At 47.5% G+C, this 19108-nt stretch overlaps 1 protein-coding gene across 1 annotated transcript in view; it reads left to right on the forward strand.

The window, feature by feature from the left end:
- The window catches only part of CCDC33 (coiled-coil domain containing 33), a 286225-nt gene that overhangs the window by 169164 nt on the left and 97953 nt on the right, over positions 1-19108 (forward strand). The window contains exons 11-13 of the mRNA XM_084816877.1: positions 3443-3566; positions 4564-4694; positions 13901-13972. Coding sequence (XP_084673003.1) covers positions 3443-3566; positions 4564-4694; positions 13901-13972 — 327 coding nt within the window. The remainder of the gene's footprint in view (positions 1-3442; positions 3567-4563; positions 4695-13900; positions 13973-19108) is intronic.

Consider the following 19108-nt stretch of genomic DNA (forward strand, 5'->3'; position numbering starts at 1 on the left):
CTCTGACATGGGGCTGGAGGAACAACAAACGAGAATGTGACAACCCCCCTGCCTCTCCCTCACCCCAGTGCTTTGCTTTACATACCATAAATCACACTTTCTGGGCATGGGACTGCATTTAGCAATTGAATTACAAATTAATCCGCACAGGGAATTGAACTGTCATGGTATTCTCTCCCTCGCTTTCCCCCCTACATCTTTTTTGTGTGTAAGCCATTTAACCCCTTGGATGGCTGCAGACAGCACATTTATTTATTTACTTTTCTATATTTCTTTATTACAACAGTAATGCAATGTTCAGTGATAGGGTAATTGTCACTGTCTGTACTTTCTGCATTTCATTTCCCTCTGTCAACACAGTTTACATCTTGCCCCCACCTGCAACATCTGCCACTTCAAGTTTACCACTTTATGCATCTGATAAAGCAGACAGTATCCATGAAAGCTTATGCCCCAATAAATGTGTTAGTCTTTCAGGTTCAACAAGCCTCTTGCTTGTTTTTCCTGCAACACACTAACACCACTACCTCTCTGGATATTGTTTACTCTGTTAGTTGCCCAATAACCAAAGTTGTCTGGGTGATGTCTATATGGAGATGCATTCAAATCACAGTTGTGCCCATCTCAATTCTGCTCGCAACAATTTGAGAAGGGGTTCTCACATAGTTGAGCACCCACGCTTCGAATTCTTGCTCCCATCCCTAAAAACACACCACATCGGGATCACTACCTCTGAACCACACAAGACTTCATGGGGTCCTGCTTGTATCTGGGGTCCTGCTTTAAGCCATTCTCCTTTGCTAACGTAACAAATAGCTATTACCATCAGAGCCCCTCAACTCTAGCAAATCTGAAGGAATCAGCCAGAGAGGTTTCTCCCCTCCCAAATATTCCATCATGCTTCTTCATCCTTCAGTTGGCTAGTGCTTAACCTTGCCCATAAAAACTCATTGCCATGAAATGTCTGTTTGTTCACATTCAAGGCCTTGTTTGTAAACCTATCTGACAGCGACCTTCCTCTGGATTGCTTTAATTTCTGCCAGCTTCCCATTTTAGGGAAAAACAAAGGATGGGTGAATCTGGCAGTTTTGCTTTGTCTCGCATTTAGGGATGGATGGACTCACCTCCGTCTGGTTTCGCCAGGCACTCTCCAAGCTGCTGTCACGACCTGCCTCTGCTCAAGCCGTGTGAGCCACTGGAGCACCCGATGAATGCCCAGCAAGTGCTGTGGGGCCAGCCGTCCTCTTAGTGAGCCGCCATTTTGTGGACAAATGGTGGCTTGGGTTTTCCAGAGATGTAATGTTACATAAATGGTGGCCATAAGGGGGCCATTTATGCAACATTATGGGTGTAAATGCACCATTCACACCTGTATTGTTGCATAAATGGCCCCTTTACAGCCACCATTTATATTAACATTACATATCCAGAAAACCCTAAGCTGCCATTTTTACGCAAAATGGCATCTCGCTAAGGGGACAGGTGGCTGCTGTGCGGTCGCAGACTGCACAGGTGCTTGGTTAATCATCTTTGATCATCCTGCCATCCCAGCCTGCCCCTTCACCTGTCAGTCCCCATTAGCATCTGCTGACAATGGCTCCAGATTCACCTTCAGCCAAGCAGCAAGGCTGACACATGCTTCTTACTCAGAGCATTCAGGGACAAGTGGCCAGAAGCAGACTTAACCCCTTCTTTCTTAATGGGCAACATGAAAGCATTCCTTCTTATGGTTCTTTATCTTTACATCAGACGTAGGCTGGACAGCCCTTCAAACAGAAGCTGGCTTCAAATAGAGGACTGGCCTCTGTAAAGTTGGACCTGTGGCCACCTTACCTTCAAATCAACCTTTGCAAACCAATGGAGAAGACATCCCCACTGGTTTGCAGAGGATCACTTTTGGGAACATTCCTGCTGGGGACAAAATCCCACCTACTTCCAGGGACCTTTGGTCACAAGGGTCCCCTGTAGGCATGGCCTCCCCCCCCAAAAAAAAGCAGAAAGGGGACAAAAGACCAGCACAGAGGATCCCCATGGCTCAAAAGATCACCAGTACGGGTGCCTTTGCTCTCTCCCCCAGAAGCAGTTTTCCCAGGAATTGTCTCTAATGGGGGTAGGATGGGAGACAACTCAATCATGTTTATTTTATTTTTTTGCTAGTGTTCCTTCTGGGTATTCTCAAGAACCTTCTATAGGAAGGAATGCTCATCAAAAATAAAAAAGAAAGAAAGAACCAACCCTGATCCGTTTTGAATGGAACATAGAAATATTCATTCAGCCCTACAAATGAATTCTGCTTTTTTCATATCTATATGCTCCAGTGTGTGTATTGACAAAACTGGGAATCACTTGTTGAATGACACCAGTTCTTTCATCTATGGATGGTCCCATTTCATAGAGTATCAGGGAGGATCCTAGGCCCAAGCAGTGACAAATGCCTCGTGGCTTTGATAGCTGGTCATGCGTATGCAGAGATCCAGGCAACTGTTTCCATGTGAACCCTATGGATTTTGTGAAAACAATGTGCATCAAGCCAGAGGTGGACCTGCCATTCGCCCCCCGCTGTGTATGGCAGGTGGAGTGCACTCTGTAATGGAATAAGGGTATTAAGGGGGCTTCCCTGTCAATATTTGCCTGACAACAGGAGCCCTGTATTAATGCTGACCTCTCGAGAGCCGGCACAATGCCTACTCTCAGCTCGGTAGGAAAAACTGGGAATGCCTGCAATTGTTAGCAGAGCGGTGCCATTTCCTGTGATGGGAAGCAGCTGCAGGGACAAGCAGAACCATCCGTTCCTTCCAGGAATCCAACCGTTGTCAGAAGTGACCACTGAAAGCTTCTGCACAAGCCAATGAAAAAGTAGAGGAGCAATGCCCCAAATGAGCCAGACAGGGTTGCCATTTTGCCAGCCTTCTTAGCATTGACCTGAACAATTTCACATGGTGTCCCATTGTTCAAACAAAGCTTGGCCTGGACACTCCACATCCAGGCTGTCATGTGGACTGGAAATATATTTGGGGCAAAGGATGTTCTTTAGTGTTTGTATGAGAGAGGGCTTTACCTGAATGGCATGTATTCGCAGTGCAGGCTCCAGGTTTTTGAAGGGCCCTTGGGCAAGAAACCCTCAGTGGCCCCCTACCTGGGTGAGTCTACCTTCTCACCGGCATTGTCACCAGCAGCTACTGATCCTTTTTCTCTTTCTCATCATTGATACCACTTGGATGCGTGTTAGGCAGAGAGCCTGTGAGCAAGTCAGCAGTGGCATCTCCTCCTCCTCCTCCTCTTCCTCCTCCTCCTCCTTCTCCTCCTCCTCTCCACCTCCATTGTCTGAGCCAGAGTGAGGGGCAGGTGAACAAGCACGTTGCAATGGTGAAAAGGGAGAACAACCCCAGGGGGATTTTGTTAGTGGTGACTGAGCTCACTTCCATCTCTTCCCAATCCTCAGGTTTCTCCACCTGGTGGGCCTCCTGAGCAACCAACATGGAACACATCCTACTTGTTTCAAGGAAGGGATGGAGCCACTGCTTTCTCAGATGATACCGCCCTGGTGATAGAATACTACAAATCAAGTAAGTCCTTCTCTTTGGCAGAGGTTGCGGAGGCAGGGGACTTCTTCCATGCCTTCCGAGGTAGAGGCACAGGCTTCAAAGTCAAGTTCCATAAGCTGGAGAGACTGCCACATTGGAAAGAATGGTAAGTATTACATTCAAAGATGGGGTGCATCAGTAGATGGGGTGCATCTAAGATAGCTAGCATCAGTAGCATCCTGAATAAGACAAGGGATTCAGACTTGCATTATGACCCTCACTGAATGGTGCCCTGTCCAATAGCCAGTTTGGTTAAGAAGGCAAAATAATGTGACATAAAGTCTAGGGATGTGCGAATCAGCCAATCTTGAGTGGGTTGAGGTTCTTTGAATTCTTCCTTGAAGCTCATCCCAACTTCTGTTGGTGTCAGATTCCAAGATTTGCTTTTTCTTTTTTCTTTTCACATGAAGGTTTCTGCACATTTTGTCTGTATTTTCCCCCCAAATCTACACATCCACTGTCCCCCTTTTAACATGTATGCATCTTCTCCCATTGATTAAAGCATGTATGTGCTCATTTTCAAAAGTACACCTTTTTTTGTGTGCACTCTTGAAATGGAGCAAGCAAAGGGCTGGATGTGCCCGATCTCGTCTGATATCGGAAGCTAAGCAGGGTCAGCCCTGGTTCGTACTTGGATGGGAAACCGCCTGGGAATCAGGCTTCCCACATTGAGCAGGGGGTTGGACTTGATGGTCTTGGAGGCCCCTTCCAACTCTATGAGTCTATGAGTCCATAAGATGAGCCTCTGCCTGATTAGACAAAGGCCCACTTCTAACCCAGCATCCCCAATCCATTGGCACCATTTGGGAACAAGATCCATTTCTCTGCATCTTCAAAATCTAGGATGTCGTTTAGATGAGGAAGATTTTGGAAACATCTATGGGTTTGTGAGGAAGAACCACTGCAAATCTTCTGTGATCTTCTGTGTTGCAATGAGAGACTAACTGGTACTTTGTATCCTCTCTTCCCCACCCACCAGCACCAGGAGATCTGGAAAGCATCCCCAGATACTTGGGCTTCTCTGTGCTGCCACTAACCAATCGGGTATATCGGAAGCTTGTGGCAGAGAGCAGCAGGAATGGCGTTCAAGTAGAGAACCTTCCCATCCAGGTAGGGACGGATGGATCAGTTTACTTCTGACCCATATCAGTTTCACATGTGTTAGTTCCATCCCATTTCTATGTTAATTTTCAATGGTTTTTTGTTTTAATGTTAAAAATCTGCACAAACATTTCTACGTAAATGTATATTTTCCCGCAAAATGTTGTTGTTCAGTCGTTCAGTCATGTCCAACTCTTCATGACCCCATGGACCATAGCACACCAGGCCTTCCTGTCCTGCGCTCTCTCCCAGAGCATGCTCAAGTCCATATTCATTGCATCAGTGATGCTATCTAGCCATCTCATCCCCTGCCATCCCCTTCTCCTTTTGCCTTCAGTCTTTCCCAGCATCAGGGTCTTTTCCAGAGAGTTTTCTCTTCGCATTAGGTGGCCAAAATATTTGAGCTTCAGCTTCAGTATCTGTCCTTCCAATGAGCACTCAGGGTTGATTTCCTTTAGGATGGACTGGTTTGACCTCCTTGCAGTCCAGGGGACTCGTAAGAGTCTTCTCCAGCACCACAGTTCGAAAGCATCAATTCTTCGGCGCTCAGCCTTCTTTATAGTCCAGCTCTCACAGCCATACGTTGCTACTGGGAAAACCATAGCTTTGATTAGATGGACCTTTGTCGGCAAGGTGATGTCTCTGCTTCTTACTATGCTGTCTAGGTTTGCCATAGCTTTCCTCCCAAGGAGCAAGCGTCTTTTAATTTCATGGATGCAGTCACCGTCTGCGGTGATCTTGGAGCCCAAGAAAATAAAATCTGTCACTGCTTCCATTTCTTCCCCTTCCATATGCCAGGAAGTGATGGGGCCAGATGCCATGAACTTCGTTTTTTTAATGTTGAGTTTCAAACCAGCTTTTGCACTCTCCTCTTTCACCCTCAACAAGAGGCTCTTCAGATCCTCTTCACTTTCTGCCATTAGGGTGGTATCATCTGCATATCTGAGGTTGTTGATAATTCTTCCGGCAATCTTAATTCCGACCTGTGATTCATCCAACCCGGCGTTTCTCATGATGTACTCTGCATATAAGTTAAATAAGCAGAGCGACAATATGCAGCCTTGTCGTACTCCTCTCCCAATTTTGAACCAATCGGTTGTTCCATGTCCGGTTCTGACTGTTGCTTCTTGACCCTCGTACAGGTTTCTCAGGAGACAGGTAAGGTGGTCTGGTACCCCCATCTCTTTAAGAATTTGCCACAGTTTGTTGTGATCCACACAATCAAAGGCTTTAGCGTAGTCAATGAAGCAGAAATAGACGTTTTTCTGGAATTCTCTTGCTTTCTCCATGATCCAACGAAAGTTGGCGATTTGATCTCTAGTTCCTCTGCCTCTTCGAAACCCAGCTTTCCAGTAGTTCTCGGTTCGCATACTGCTGAAGCCTAGCTTGTAGGATTTTGAGCATCACCTTGCTGGCATGTGAAATGAGTGCAATTGTACGGTAGTTTGAACACTCTTTGGCATTGCCCTTCTTTGGAATTGGAATGTAAACTGACCTTTTCCAGTCTTGTGGCCACTGTTGAGTGTTCCAAATGTGTTGGCATATTGAGTGCAGCACTTTAACAGCATCATCTTTTAGGATTTTAAATAGCTCAGCTGGAATACTGTCATCTCTGCTAGCTTTGTTGTTAGTAATGCTTCCTAGCCCACTTGACTTCACTCTCTAGGATGTCCGGCTCAAGTTCAGTGGCCACACTATCATGGCTATCAGGGACATTAAGATCTTTCCTGTATAGTTCTTCTGTGTATTCTTTCCACCTCTTCTTAATCTCATCTGCTTCTGTTAGGTCCCTGCCTTCTTTGTCCTTTATCATGCCCGTCTTTGCATAAAACATTCCCTTGATATCTCCAATTTTCTTGAAGAGATCTCTAGTCTTTCCCATTCTGTTGTTTTCCTCCATTTCTTTGCATTGTTCATTTAAGAAGGCCTTCTTGTCTCTCCTTGCTATTCTCTGGAACTCTGCATTCAGTTGGCTATATCTTCCCCTTTCTCCCTTGCACTTCGCTTCTCTTCTTTCCTCAGCTACTTGTAAAGCCTCATCAGACAGCCACTTTGCTTTCTTTGGGATGAATTTAGTTGCTGCCTCTTGAACAATGTTACGGACCTCCGTCCATAGTTCCTCAGGCACTCTGTCTATCAGGTCTAATCCCTGAAATCTATTCCTCACCTCCACTGTATATTCATAAGGGATATGATTTAGGTCATACCTGAATGGTTTAGTGGTTTTCCCTATGTTCTTCAATTTAAGCTGGAATTTTTCCAGAAGCAGCTCATGATCTGAGCCACAGTCAGCTCCAGGTCTTGGTTGTACTGACTGTATAGAGCTTCTCCATCTTTGGCTGCAAGGTACATAATCAATCTGATTTCGATATTGACCATCTGGTGATGTCCATGTGTAGAGTCGCCTCTTGTGCTGTTGGAAAAGAGTGTTTGCTATGGTCAGCGTGTTCTCTTGGCAAAACTCTATGAGCCATTGTCCTGCTTCATTTTGTACACCAAGGCCATGCTTGCCTGTTATCCCAGTGATTTCTTGACTTCCTACTTTAGCATTCCAATCCCCTATGATGAAGAGGATATCTTTTTTTGGTGTTAGTTCTAGAAGGTGTTGTAGGTCTTCATACAACTGATCAGCCTCAGCTTCTGCGGCCTGAGTGGTTGGGGCATAGACTTGAATTACTGTGATGCTGAATGGTTTGCCTTGGATTCATACTGAGATCATTCTGTCGTTTTTAAGATTGTACCCCAGTACTGCTTTTCCCACCCTTTTGTTGACTATGAGTGCTACTCCATTTCTTCTAAGGGATTCTTGCCCACAGTAGTAGATATGATGGTCACCTGAATTAAATTCGCCCATGCTTGTCCATTTTAGTTTGCTGATTCCCAAGATGTCGATGTTCAATCTTGCCATCTCATGTTTGACCACCTCCAGCTTACCTTTATTCATTGATCTGACATTCCAGGTTCCTAAACAATATTGTTCTTTACAGCATCGGATTTTCTTTTCACCACTAGACACATCCACAGCTGAGTGTCCTTTCGGCTTTGGCCCAGCCGCTTCACTCTTTCTGGCGCTACTTGGAAATTCCCTCTGTTCTTCCCCAGTAGTATATTGGACACCTTCCGACCTGAGGGGCTCATCTTCCGGCATCATATCTTTTAGCCTTGGGATACGTTCCATGGGGTTTTCTTGGCAAGAATACTGGAGTGGGTTGCCATTTCCTTCTCCAGTGGACCACATTTTGTCAGAACTCTCCGCCATGACCTGTCCGTCTTGGGTGGCCCTGCACGGCATAGCATATGGCTTCACTGAGTTACGCAAGCCCGAAGCCCCTTCGCCACAACAAGGCAGTGAACCATGAAGGGGACCCGCAAAATACACATTTCTAAATATCATAATATTTCTAAACATGACAGTTTTTGTATAGTAGCTGGAGGCTGTTCAGGATTCCTGAGAGTGCCAAGAGCTCCATAATGCTTCTCTGTTTCAGTGGGTGCTGGTGGCTCCAATTTTGGCGGAGCTATGAATTCATTCTGGGTTTCAGTCAGAACCAGCCAGAACCCTAAAGGAGATAGCCAAGGTACTGAATCCCATCCCCAAAATAGGTTTGGCACCTTGGATAACTCCTTTATCTGACTGAAACCCAGAATGGATGCATGACCCCACCAAAATTGGAGCCACCAGCATCCATTGCTCTGTTTTTCCCGTGGCACTACTACTGTGTGTGTAGATTCATATCAGGGGAAATGGCACAGGAGGGAAAGGTTACGTGGCCTTTTCACATAGCACTACTGCTCTGATCTTCTGCGCTCCCACATAGGGCTGTTAATCATGTTTGTTCATGTGTTAACATGTCATGTTTAGTTTAGGGCTGAACTGAAATTGTCCCATCACTCTGTTTTTCCACCCCATTTGTGGATAGTGAAATAGGAAGCCGATTTGTAGGGTATGGGACAAACTTTTTTTGGGGGGTGAGGCAAACTCTCCATGGCAGTGGCAGTCCAGGTGGCATTCTTCTCTCTCAGAGGGCATTCTGGGGGAAAAATAGTGTCTACTAGTCCAACCTACCATTTCTACACACACACACACACACACACACACACACCAGATCCCTACTGGAGACCCCCTCCAAGGCTTTGTTGTTGTTGCTGTTGTTAATGGTTAATTAGATTTTCCCATTTTTCAACACAATGCAAATAACGAACATCTCCTCACTCCTTTCCTCCTGCTGCCCTATCGGTTTCCCCACCCCATCTTCATATATTGAATATAGACATGCAGACACTTGTCCTGCTTACTTGTGAGTAAACATGGTGCTCGTGATTACTCCTGAGTGGACATGCACAGGCTTGGTATTTGGGGTGCAATGATGTGCTGCTGAGTGATTCAGTCCTGCTTACTAGAGGGCAGACATGTAGAGGCGTGTCCTGCACACCCACTTGGCCTTTGGCCCCGCCCACAGATGGAATGTGGCCCCCAAGACCTTTCCTAGATTGGATTTCGGCCCTTGTACTGAAAAGGTTTTGTCACCCCTGATCTACTCCAATAATTAGAAGGTAAAGACATCCCAGATGTCAACAAGAGCAAAAGTTAAATATATAAAGAAGGGGTGGGGGAAGAACCACCACCACCACCCCAAAAAGGAAGGAGAGAGAGAAGGAAAGGGAGAAGAAAGCAAACACAGTGTCTTGCCCATCCCTTCGCAGGCTGACATGGCCCCGTAGCAGCTCCCATTATTCCACATACAGCTCGAGGAACCTTCCCCAGACAGAAGCAGCTGGTAAGCAGGAGGAGGGCAAAGTCTTGAATTTAGGGGTGTATAAGAATTTCATTTTTGCCTGCAAAGCATGCGAACATGCCTGTCTGCAACTTTGAACACGATCTCAAGTGCGAGCACCTGCCCGTTGAAAATGTGCAGAAATTGCCGAACACGTGCTCACATTCAATTTGGGCGAATGTAGGGATGGCGGAGAATTTCTCCCCGAAACTTTGGGGGGCCGAGTGCCAACGTGTTCGGCCCCCCGAACAAGTTTCGGGGAGAAATTCTCCACACACCCCTGCACCCCGCACCCCCCCGGGACAGGACTTACCTTTGCCGAATGTCCCTCCTGGCAGCGGGTCCGGCCGGCGGTTTGGCAGGTGTTCATGCGGGGCGGGAGCGGCAGCCGCCATTCCAAGAAAAGAAAAAAAAACAAAAACGCCCCCGTGATAGGCTACGTGACGATTAACGTAGCCTATCACGGCTAGATTTGCAAAGTCAGCTGTGATAGGCTACGTAAATCATCACGTAGCCTATCACGGGTGACTTAAAAAAAAAAAAAGCGCATACGGATAATGGCGGCCCCCATAGGGAGCCGCCATTCGCGTTCCTTATTTGGTCGCTGTAGTCTACGTAAAGATTTACGTAGACTACAGCGACCAAATAAGGAACGCGAATGGCGGCTCCCTATGGGGGCTGCCATTATCCGTACGCGCTTTTTTCTTTTTTTTTTAAAGTCACCCGTGATAGGCTACGTGACGATGTACGTAGCCTATCACGGCTGACTTTGCAGATCTAGCTGTGATAGGCTACGTTAATCGTCACGTAGCCTATCACGGGGGCGTTTGTTTTTTTTAAAAAAAACTTTGGAGTTTGCGGCCGGGCAAGACAAGGCGCCTCCTCCCCGGCCTGAATTTCGGCCGGGCGAGGCGGGAAGCCTCCCCCCCGGCCTGAATTTCGGCCGGGTGAGGCGGGAAGCCTCCCCCCCCAGCCAGAACTTCGCGGGGGGAGCAGCGAAGCGCCTCCCCCCCACCGCGAACAAGCTTCGAGGACAGGTAAGTGACTTTTGTCCACCCCTAGGCGAATGCACCAACACCGACTTGAGGGTCAGGGAGGGGGGGTTGCCGTGGTCTATAGGAATTCAATCTCCCTCTCCAGGCTTCCTGCTCATTCGAGTGCAGATCTTGAGTGTTTATACCTTGTGTTGGGTACCCGGGACAGATTAGGGATTCTGTTGGTGTACCGCCCACCCCGTTGCCCATTAGACTCCCTGCCTGAGCTGACGGAGGTGGTCTCGGACTTGGTGTTGAGGACCCCCAGGATGATGGTCCTGGGGGATCTCAACTTCCATGCCGAGGCCGCTGTATCTGGGGCGGCTCAGGACTTCATGGCCGCCATGACAACCATGGGGCTGTCCCAACATGTCATTGGCCCAATGCATATAAAAGGACACACGCTTGATCTGGTTTTCTCAACTGGGCAGGAGGATGGTGATCTGAAAGTGGAGGACTTAACATCTGTCCCTTTGTCATGGTCAGATCACTTCCTGCTGAGGTTTAGACTCCTGGCGGCCTTTCCCCTCTGCAAGGGTGGGGGACCTATTAAAATGGTCCACCCCCGGAGATTAATGGATTCTGATGGATTCCAGAGGGCTCTGGGGGATTTTCCCGCTGGTATGGCTGGTGCTCCTGTCGAAGCCCAGGTCACTCTGTGGAATGCAGAGATGACTCGGGCGGTTGACACGATCGCGCCCAAGCGCCCTCTCCCTCTGAGCAGAGCCTGGGCAGCTCCTTGGTATACACCTGAGCTGAGGGCAATGAACCAAGAGGGGAGATGGCTAGAACGCAGGTGGAGGAAAACTCGTGCTGAGTCTGACCGAACACAGGTAAGAGCCCACTATCGAGCCTATTCTGTGGCGGTGAGGGTGGCAAAGAGACAGTTCTTTTCCACCAGCATTGCATCTTCTCAGTGTCGTCCAGCGGAGCTTTTCCGAGTGGTTCGCAGCCTGTTACATTCTGGGCCAGGGAGAGAGACGGTTGAACCCTCGGTAGCACACTGTGACAAGTTTGCACTTTGAGGATAAAGTCGCTCAGATTCGTCATGAATTGGACACCACCATTAATGCCGTTCCATTGGTAGAGGCCTTCAGAGCACCGTCTGGTCCAGTTTTATTGGATGAGTTTCAGTTACTGAGGCCTGAGGATGCGGACAAGGTGCTTGGCCAAGTCCGATCCACCACTTGTGTGCTTGACCCTTGCCCTTCATGGCTTATTAAATCAAACAAGGAAGGGATGTCCGGCTGGGTCCAGGAGGTTGTAAATTCCTCCTTGAGAGAGGGAGTGGTGCCTGCCACTTTAAAAGAGGCAGTAATTAGACCACTCCTGAAAAAGCCTAACCTGGACCCAGAGGATGTTAACAATTATAGGCCAGTGGCCAACGTCCCCTTCCTGGGCAAGGTGCTTGAGCGGGTGGTTGTAGGACAGCTCCAGGCACTCTTGAATGAAACGGATTATCTAGATCCATTTCAATCGGGCTTCAGGCCTGGTTTTGGAACGAAAACTGCCTTGGTCGCCCTGTGGGATGACCTCTGCCGGGAGAGGGACAGGGGGAGTGCGACCCTGTTGATTCTCCTGGACCTCTCAGCGGCTTTCGATACCATCGACCATGGTATCCTTCTGGATAGGTTGTCTGGGTTGGGAGTTGGAGGCACTGCACTACAGTGGTTCCGCTCCTACTTGGATGGCTGATTCCAGATGGTGGTGCTGGGGGATTATTGCTCTGTGCCATGGCAATTGTGCCATGGGGTTCCACAGGGCTCTATTTTATCCCCCATGCTGTTTAACATCTACATGAAACCGCTGGGGGAGGTTATCTGGAGGTGTGGGCTAAGGTGCCATCAATATGCAGATGACACCCAGCTCTACCTCTCTTTCTCATCAAACCCAGGTGAGGCAGTGGCTGTTCTGAATCAGTGCCTGGGCACGGTAATGGACTGGATGAGGGCCAATAAACTGAAACTCAATCCAGACAAGACGGAGGTACTGTTAGTGGGTGGTTCGTCTGCCCTGCTAGGTGATATTCAACCTGTTCTGGAGGGGGTTGCACTCCCCCTAAAGGACCAGGTTCGTAGTTTGGGGTGCTCTTGGATCCAGAACTGTCACTTGAGGCACAGGTGAACTCAGTGGCACGGAGCACTTTTTATCAGCTTAGGCTGGTATACCAACTACACCCTTATCTGGACAGAGTTAGCCTAGCTACAGTTATCCATGCTCTGATAACTTCTCGTCTGGATTACTGCAATGCGTTATACGTGGGGCTGCCTTTGAAAACGGTCCAGAAACTTCAGCTGGTCCAAAATAGGGCAGCAAGATTGTTAACAGGGACTGGCCTGCGAGCTCATATTACGCCAGCACTTTTCCAGCTGCACTGGCTGCCAGTCCATTTCCGGGCCCTATTCAAAGTGCTAGTGTTAACATTCAAAGCCCTTAACGGCTTGGGGCCAGGTTACCTGAAGGATCGCCTCCTCCCATATGTGCCTGCCCGGACCTTAAGATCATCATCAGTGGCCCTTCTCCGTGAGCCCCTGCCAAAGGAAGTGAGGCGGGTGGCTACTAGGAGGAGGGCTTTTTCTAATTGTGGCACCCCGGCTGTGGAATGAGCTCCCTAGTGAGGTTCGCCTGGCACCTACATTGTATTCCTTTCGGCGCCAGGTGAAGACCTTTTTATTTTCCCAGGCATTTTAGCATTTTAGCTTTCTAAATTTGTATCTTTGTTGTTTTAAATCTGTATTTTAAACTCCTGCACTGCTGCTAGGTTTTATTGTGGTTGTATTGTTATATTGTGGTTTTAATGTTCTATATATTTTAAATTGTTTTATTGTGTGTTGTTTGGTTTTAATTTTTGTGAACCGCCCAGAGAGCTTCGGCTATTGGGTGGTATAGAAATGAAATAAATAAATAAATAAATAATGTCCTGCATTTAGGCCAATGTTATATTCTCTGCCAATCCCGCTGTAGATAGAATCAGCCCCACTTTAGTCTGCAGAGGACATTTAGGAAATTTGTGTAAATGTAGGAAACATGTGCAAATTGAACAGGGAAAAGTTGCACAAATTTCACCGTTGATTGCTGCTGCATTAATGCCTGTTTGTTTGTTTGTTTGTTTTCCTTTAATCTGATCCAGAAATATTTATTTATTTATTGGATTTGTATACTACCCAACTGGCAAATGCCATCAAGGCAGTATGTAATCATAAAACCAAACAACAGCAAGAAAATAACCATTAAACAACAACAACAACAGCAACAGTTATAATAATGGTAACAAAGCAATATAACATTAAACATTAAAGAGCCATTCATCAATGTTAGAAGCAGCCAACTCAAACTCCTTGACCAGAATGAATTCAGCATGTTGGCTGTGGGAATTCACCTCTTCCTTGGTCTATTGCTTCCCCAGGATACACATTTGCAAACCAAATCTGGAGGAGCCCCGACCATCCAGATCGGACTTCAGTTGATCAATTCAGAGGTAAGGCAAAAGGAAACACCAAGCAAGGTCATTAGGCACTGGATTTCAGCTAGAATACCAGGACATAGACATGATAGAGGTCTACAGAATTATGCATGGAGTGGAGAATGTGGATAGGGAGACATTTTTCTCCCTCTCTCATAATACTACAACCCAGTGGGGTCCTCCCATGAAGCTGATTGGTGGGAGATTCAGGACAGATCAAAAGAAGGACTTCTTCACACAGCACATAGTCAAACTATGGAATTTGCTACCACAGGATGTAGTGATGGCCACCAATTTGGATGGCTTTAAAAGGGGGTTAGACAAATTCCTGGGGGAGAAGGCTATCAACAGCTACTAGTCCTGATGGCTCTTTGTTAACTCCAGTACCAGAGGCAGTGAGCCTATGGACACCAATTTCTGGGGAGCATGGGTGGGTGGGTGCTGTTGCACTCATCCCCTGCTTATGGGTTCCTGGCTGACAGCTAGTTGGCCACTGTGTGAACGGAATGCTGGACTAGATGGACCCTTGGTCTGATCCAATATGGCTCTTCTTATGTTCTTACCTGACTTCCTTGGCTGTGCTCTGATGGTGCTCCTCTGTACACTGGGAGTAGATGGCCTAGATTGCCCTTCCCCAACCTGATGTCCTCCAGATGTTTTGGACCACATCTCCCAGCATCCCTGACCACTGGTCATGCTGGCTGGAGCTAATGAGAGCTGAAGTCCAAAACATCTGGAGGGTACCAGGTTGGGGAAGGCTGCCCTAGATGGTCCATGCAGTACTGGGATGTGGCTTTTGTCCTATTTGGGGCCATAGTGCAGTAGTGGAGCACCTCCTTTGCATGCGGAAGGTCCTGGGTTCCATCCCTGGCCTCTCCAGGTAGTACCTGAAAGCCTGGAGAGCCACTGCCAGTCAGTGTCAACACTGGATTAGATAGACCAGTGGTCTAACTCAGTATGTTCCTATTTTCAGTGGCAAGGGACACTGGAAGTTGTAGGCCAAAACAGCCAGAGGGTGCCAGTTTGGGAAAGGTTGCTCTAACCCCAAATCCTGCTGCTGTTTTGAATTTGGGCTTGCCATCCCTCTGAACCTTGGTACTAAATTGAGCTCCTCTCCTCTAGCCTCAGCAGGATTCTGCCTGCCCAGTGCAAAAGCACCATAAAGAGTAAGCAGCTGACTGTGCTGGAGACGGGCTGCTCTTCAAGCCAGTTCATGAATACAGATGATGGTTTATATCTTGTCTCGTCAAGCACTCCACGCTCCCCCCCTCCCCGGGCTCCTCCAGAGGTGGTTGTGTTAAAACAACAGAGGCTAAGAGCTCGGCCTTGCTAGGAACCAGCTTCAGGCTGTCAGTCCAAATTACGTTGCAAAGGATGGAGAGAAGATTCCTGGCTTCTGTTCTGCAGCAAAGGGGGCAGGTGGACCAGGGGAGGAAGGGGATGATTAAAATGCCAAGAGAACTTCTCTGCCAAGAACTGACCCGCAAATAATGGGAGCTGACATTAGATCAGGTTGCCTGTGCAAAGTGGACCCCACCGTTGCCCAGTTGTGCTACTCAGGCTCACAGCCCTCCCAGGGTCACTGTCTTCCTGTAAGATGAGGCATTAAGCAGCACTCACAGTAGATCTCGAGCTTTGCAGGACTGGTGCACAAGAACAATGGGAGGCTCTGGCTAACGGGGTGCTTCTGATATTCTCCTTATTGGAAGATCTCTCCAGAGTTTGGGGTTCTGAGTAACCTTGGCCTGGGCTGAAATGGCCCCCTCTGTTTTGCCACAGTGGGGACCATGTTAGCTTTTTGAGGGGTAGAGCCAAATATTGTGGGGGGGGGGAGCAGAGTATAGCACAGACCTTTTTGCCTTTTTCTTTTTAACATCCAAGTTAGAAAAGATTCTCTCCTTCCCCCTTTTTCTACTGCTTGTGTGGTATTCCGTGGGGGGAAATGGCAACCGTCAGCCAGCGCCACAATGTCTGTGCATGCGTGCGAGTATGTGCATGTGTGCACAACTGTGCATGTGTGCATGCATGGACATTAAGAAAAGGAAAAAGGTGAAGTAAACAGCATATTCCCCTGAAACAATTCCCCAATTTCATCAGTCCTCACTCCCAAAATTTGACCCAAATTTCAGCAACCAATTTGACTGCCAAAACAGCATCATTTTAGAACTGAAACAACTCAATCAACCTATTTCAGCCCTGACACAATGCTGTTTTGGCAGCCAAACGGGTTCTATCTATCCATTCTGGCCCATGTCTTCTTGTTTCTGAAGTAAAACCCAGGGGTTTGTCTGATCCCTAACCTGTGGTTAATCTTAACTATGTTTAGTTTAAGGCAGCCAACTTCGGAAACCATATTTTAAAGTCAGCTTGTTTGAAACTAAGTAGAGATGGACGAACTCACTGGGTCCTGTGTGCGCGCCGCTTGCTGGACACCCGCTGGCTGCCTGCCCCTGCTTACCACGTGTGGCAAGCTGCTGGGTGGTCCCCAGATACCCAGCAAGCAGCATGTGGCTGCTCAATCCCTCACCAAGCTGCCATTTTATGTAAAAATGGCGGTTCGGCCTTTTTCATAAATTCCCATTTACGCAAATGGTGGCCGTAAAGCAGCCATTTGTGCAAGATTACAGGAGTAAATGGGCCATATACACCAGCAGTTTTGTGTCAATGGCTCCTTTACGGCTGCCATTTGCATAAATGGGGATTTACAAAAAAGGCTGTGCTCCCATTTTTACATAAAATGGCAGCTCATTGGACCAGCAGGATTCCCATGCTTGGCACTTGCCGAGCTGGGCAAACACGGCGGTCCGTGGACTAGAGTCTGGGAGACCGAGCAGGGGAGAGTCCACCAGACTCTACACCCCTCTCGGACTCCTGCAACATCCCTAAAACTAAACATAGTTACGATTAGCCAGGTTCTGACAATGTGGCACACTGTGGGTAATCGAAAGTGAAAGCTTCCAGACGCCTTGTGGCTGCACCAACGAAGGAGAGGGGAAGTGACAGAGGCACTTGGCAAATCTAGTGGATGAGGTTACAGCTATGTTCATTGACAGTGGCTTACCCCTCTGCCAGAGAAGCTTTCATTTCCTCTTTCTCCATCCCACCGTCCTAGAAAAGATTCGAGGAAAGAGCACGTAGAGTCAGGGTCTCTTGATTTAGATCAAGGTGATGTAAATCAGTGGCTTAAAAAAAAGGATTTATAGCTGATATCACCAAGAAAGAAGACTAATTGAAATCATGGTTTTCTTCATGCATTCCCTGAAGAAGAGTGACTGTATACTAATTGGTTGCTACAGCAGTTAAAACAGATTGGTTTGCAACAATATAAAGCTTTTATGGTTCCTATGAGCACAGTTGGAAACATCTGGTTATGCAGCGCACATGGTTTCCCCCCCTACACACACAACTGTATCTGCTTCGAGATAGCAGGGGAGCCATTGTGGAATTAATGGATTTCTGTTCAGGGCCCCATACACATGGAAAGATGCCCAGAAAGGTCACTTCCTTGAAAGCAAGGACCACAATCCAGGACAGAGCTGGGGTGTGCTGGTTGGTGAGCTCAATCCCTTGACTGTTGGGGAGTGGGCACGGCTTAGTGGTTTTTAATCTTTGTAAACGGCCCAGAGAGCTTCAGCTATTGGGAGGTATAGACAGTGGAGGCTGGTGGCTCCAATGTCAGTGGGCTGTGAATCTGTTCTGGGTTTCAGTCAGAGCCAGTTAGACCTCTAATGGAGCTATCCAAGGTGCTTTACAGTTTTGACTGGTTCTGATTGAAACCAAGGGAGGATTTCTCACCCCATGACATTGGAGCCACCAGCCTCCACTGGGTATAGAAATGTAAGAAATGAAATGACAAGAAAATGGTAGAGCACACGTGCTTTTCATGCTGCGCTTTCGATCCCTGGCATCTCCGTTTAGGACTGGGGATGTCCCCTGTCTGAACCCCAGAAATAAACTTTCTTTCTCTCTTTTTTCTTCTCTCTTTGTTACTGTGGTGTCCCATCAGAATGTTGTACTGTTTGGAAATTGAAGTATTGATCAGGTTGTTGGTAATTTTGGTATTGTTTGTTTGTGTGTATATATATATATATATATATATATATATATATATATCACCCCGGAAAGTGACCAGCCTTCCCTGAGCTGTAGAAAGCTGAAGGATCACCTCTCTCCACATCAGTCCACCCATTTTTTGAGATCCTCATCAGAGGCTGTTCACATGGTTCCTCCACCATCTAAGGGGCGGTGGTAGTTATCAGGGAGAGGGCCTGTTCAGCGGTGGTGCCAGGGTGGCCTTGCATCTTCCTTTACAGAGAACAGCTCTCTCTTTGAAGGGCAGTTCAATCCAAGTCCAGTTTAAAGATCAAGAACCACAAGAAGGTAGAGCAGCAGGGGCCTTGGTGTGGCCCATCCACAGTTAGCACCTGAACAAAAGGCAGGCACACAGGTCACCTGGTCACTGTCTTCTCCACTATGGGGAGATGGATTGTATTTCTCTTTAAACAAGAGCCCTCATTTCTAAATATGCATATACATGATCACAGAGAACCTCTCACTACCTAGGACTGAACCCTATGGGATGACCATCCTACATAGCAACCTCCCCTGCAAAAACCTGGGGATCATGGCATTATAGGGTTGGAGATGTGGTTGCAGAAAACAAGAAATCTCTTGCCTTCCTTGTCCCCTCTGCAAAGTAAAATTGGGATTGGACTGAAAGCTGGCAGGTTAATTCCATTGCTCTTTCCCCCTGGAGAGCCCCCACGGCTGGGACAGTGCTGTCTGGTGAGGTACTTTGGAGTAATGGCCCAGGGGGTCAGCGACAAGGGGCCTGCGTGTGATGAATTATTCACAGGGGTGTTGGTAAGTGCAGAATTAATCCCCTTCCTTCCAGCTGGCTGCTGCACTAAATTATCACTCCTAGTGATGCGGGAAAATGCTGTGGAATTCATTTAGCTGATTATTGTTTTGATCTAGGAACTGTTGTTTTTCCCCCCCACTCTACCCCAGTTCTCCTCTTCTTAGTCCCCCACCCCCACCACTAATGCATGCACAAGTGGGGGAGGGAACAAAAAATATCGGATGTCAGGCGCGGCTTCTTGATTCTGTTCTTAAACCTTGTTTCAGCAAATTGTCCCAGCAACAATAAAA

The sequence above is a fragment of the Heloderma suspectum genome, chromosome 11, assembly GCF_057233095.1.
Source record: "Heloderma suspectum isolate Gila_16-S chromosome 11, 16-S_ref, whole genome shotgun sequence".
Classification (NCBI taxonomy): Eukaryota; Metazoa; Chordata; class Lepidosauria; order Squamata; family Helodermatidae; genus Heloderma; species Heloderma suspectum.